Raw genomic sequence first — 3,478 nt, 5'->3', positions numbered from 1 at the left:
CCAAGATGTAAAAGCGAGAAAGGCACTCTTGGTCATATGTTTTGGGAATGCCAAAAACTGCAGACCTTCTGGAGAGCTATCTTTAAGACCCTGTCAAAATCGTGGAATATTAATATTCCGCCGAATCCTCTTTCTGCAATATTTGAGGTTGTTCCTCGGACATGTTGTGTGTCCACCCGACAAGCTTCAGCTGTAGCCTTTTCCACATTGGTTGCCCGTCGACTCATACTTCTATCATGGAAAAAAGAGGCACCTCCCTCCTATAAACAATGGATTAAGGACTTGCTTTCAAATCTCAAAGTTGAACAACTGAGATATGCTGTGCAGGGTTCTGCAGACAAATTTTACAAAGTATGGCGGCCATTCTTGTGTCACATTGAGGGACTTCCAGCCAATCAGTCAATCCAGCATGAAATTAACTAAGTCAACCTTCCCTTTTTTTTTTTAATGTTCTGTAACGGATGTGTGGATTTGAATGTTTGGGTTAGTAATCTACTTTGTTGAAAACCAATAAAAATATTCAAATATATAAAACATTCATGTTGGAATTAAGAGTATTTCCTCATTGAAAATGCAAAAGTTAACTCAAAGGATTAGGACTGAACAGATGTGGATCTTTAGCAAACCACTAATCAGTAGGCTAACAAAAGCTTCATGTGGGACCTGAAAGACAAATACATATTCTGTATGTAATACTGACTGTTAGCCTGTGCATCCAAGAGATTCTAAAGTGTTGTCTTTCATTTGAGTTGTGTTCTCCTAGAAGAACCGGTTAGGCCCGGTTCTGGTAGAACATGGTCTATTTTAGCGGCTTGTGGAGGCTGTTTCCCATCCCTGTGCCAGTAAAGAGATGAATGTGCTCGTTGTTGAGCTTGCAACCTCAAACTGGGATCTGATTCCACAGGAGAGGAGCCTGATAACTGAAGGATCTGCCTCCCATTCTACTTTTAGAAGCTCTGGGAACCAGCAGTAAACCTGCAGTATGATAGCAAAAAGCTGTTAGGAACATATGGACCAATCAGCTCTCTGATGCATGATGGAGTTTGGTTATTTAGAGCTTCTGGGAAATAATCTCTTCAGGTTGGTATCAATAAAGCACAGTAGTCAGTCATTTCTACATCAGGTATCATCAGGTCTGTAAACTAAATACAGAGAATTACTGGCTGAGCTGAAATAGCTCAGCCAGTAATGGGAGGTGTTGTTATGAGGAATGTGGTATGTACATCAAAGCCTGGAAATCCTAAATTATTCTTTAAGAGAGGTTTTGTTTCATGTGTACAAATGCAGGTCTGCAGAGAGCCAGGGCCCCAGCTCCTTATCGCAGAGATTTTGAAGCCAAGCTGCGAAACTTCTACCGCAAACTAGAGGCCAAAGGCTACGGCCAGGGGCCGGGCAAGATCAAGTAAGAACAAGCACTCATCACCTTGTTGTGACCTCAAACTGAAGCTGAAATGCAATGGGATCAAAAGAAGTGCTGTGTTTGGTGTGTTCCCAAAGACTGCTGATACGAAGAGAACACCTGCTGGAGGGAACCTTCAACCAAGTGATGGCATATTCACGCAAAGAGCTGCAGAGGAACAAACTCTACGTCACCTTTTTAGGGGAAGAAGGGTATGCGTTGCTTCGCCACTCCATACAGCTCTGTGTATGTTTCTGAACTGAATATGAGGATGGTCTTTATCTTGTCATCTTTAGATTAGATTACAGTGGTCCATCCAGGGAATTCTTCTTCCTGCTCTCCCAGGAGCTCTTTAATCCATACTACGGTCTGTTCGAATACTCAGCCAATGACACATACACCGTTCAGATCAGCCCCATGTCAGCTTTTGTTGAGAACCATCTAGAATGGTAAGTGGAGCTTTAATAAATTGGGATTTAGGTAACTAAAAACCTTCACTAACTGTTACTAACACCAATAATCTACTATGCAAAAGCATTCAAGGTCTAATGTGGCAAAACAAAGTAGTACATAATTATGAAGTAGAATAAAAATTTTAAATAGTTTTTAAACATTATGAATAAATTACACAAGCATTCATAAACCCCAAACTGTACTCCTTTTTTAATACCGTGTCCTGTCTTGGTGCAAAACCTATTCCTATGAAGTTGGAACATTGTGTAAAAATAAAAACAGAATATGATGATTTGCAAATACTTTTCAACCAATATTCTATTGAATTTACTACAAAGACAACATATTTAATGTTCAAACAGATCTACTTTATTGTTTTTTGCAAATATTATTTGGATTTTGGTTCATGCGACACAAAGCAGTATCGTGCATCATTAACCTTCCACTCCAAACTGCTGCACTATTTACGTTGGTCTCTCACATAAAATTGTGATGAAATCCATTATGACTTTGTGGTTGTAACACAACAAAATGTGAAAACATTTGAAGGTAAACATTGAATGACGGTCCTCTATACAACACATACATGACCAGTCAGATGTGATGTTGGTGTTTTACTTTGTAACTTCCCTTCTTTATACCATCAAATTACAATTATCTGGATACAAAAACTTTTTCATTTCATCTAATGTGTCTGGTTCAGGTTCCGTTTCAGTGGCCGTATTCTGGGCCTGGCTCTGATCCACCAGTACCTGCTGGATGCCTTCTTCACCAGACCCTTCTACAAGGCTCTGCTCAGACTGTCAGTACAACATCCATGTGTCATTTTGATTCAACATGTACCAATATAAAATATATATGAAAAACTTCCCATTTTTGGAGTTGTAGCAATTCCTCATGGTAGATTTGGAATTTGACAAAGTGATACATGTCAGTTTTTTAACTATCTATTAGAGCTTAAGTATTTATTAAAGAAGCTGTGGAAAGCTGAAAATGTTCCTCATTTGAACTTCCCTTCTTTCCAAGACCACACATGTATGTAATGCAGATAGCCCATTGCAGCAGTGTGGACTGTCAGATTGAGCTGTATGTGTCTTGCAGGCCCACAGACCTGTCTGATCTGGAGTACCTGGATGAGGAGTTCCACCAGTCTCTCCAGTGGATGAAAGACAATGACATCACTGATATCTTGGACCTCACTTTCACTGTGAATGAGGAAGTTTTTGGCCAGGTTAGAACACATCTGCCAGCATCAACTAAAATGTATTATGTAAACAACCTTCTTAAAGATATACATCTGTAATCAGACATGCTAATCAAGTCATTTTCTTAGTTTAATGAATTTAGATGAACTTGGTGTGCATGGAAAGGTTGTACTCACTTGACACTTTTCCACTAGCCCACCTCTAAACAGTTAAGTCTCAGTCCGATTAATTTTCCATTAGCAAATCTGGCGAGGCTCAGCCCGGCTGTTCTCTGATTTTCATACCTACTTTAGGAGTAGAACTAACAGCACAGAGCAGGGTACGGCACCAAAACCATTTGATTAACAGCTGACCGCACTGACTGACTGGCTGGCTCGTGATTTATGTCACTGAAAATGGCAAACATTTAGCTGTGGACTAC

General features: G+C 39.9%; 1 protein-coding gene across 1 annotated transcript in view; it reads left to right on the top strand.

Moving 5' to 3' along the window:
• LOC103131850 (E3 ubiquitin-protein ligase HECW1) overlaps positions 1-3,478 on the top strand; it is a 49,205-nt gene that overhangs the window by 30,357 nt on the left and 15,370 nt on the right. Inside the window, exons 16-20 of the mRNA XM_016666934.1 lie at positions 1,288-1,402; positions 1,498-1,611; positions 1,696-1,848; positions 2,556-2,654; positions 2,954-3,083. Of these exons, the coding sequence (XP_016522420.1) occupies positions 1,288-1,402; positions 1,498-1,611; positions 1,696-1,848; positions 2,556-2,654; positions 2,954-3,083 (611 nt within the window). The remainder of the gene's footprint in view (positions 1-1,287; positions 1,403-1,497; positions 1,612-1,695; positions 1,849-2,555; positions 2,655-2,953; positions 3,084-3,478) is intronic.

The sequence above is a fragment of the Poecilia formosa genome, unplaced genomic scaffold (assembly GCF_000485575.1).
Source record: "Poecilia formosa unplaced genomic scaffold, Poecilia_formosa-5.1.2 Scaffold855, whole genome shotgun sequence".
NCBI classification, from domain to species: domain Eukaryota; kingdom Metazoa; phylum Chordata; class Actinopteri; order Cyprinodontiformes; family Poeciliidae; genus Poecilia; species Poecilia formosa.
Note: the sequence above shows the minus strand (reverse complement) of the source record. Positions and strands in the feature narration are given on the sequence as shown.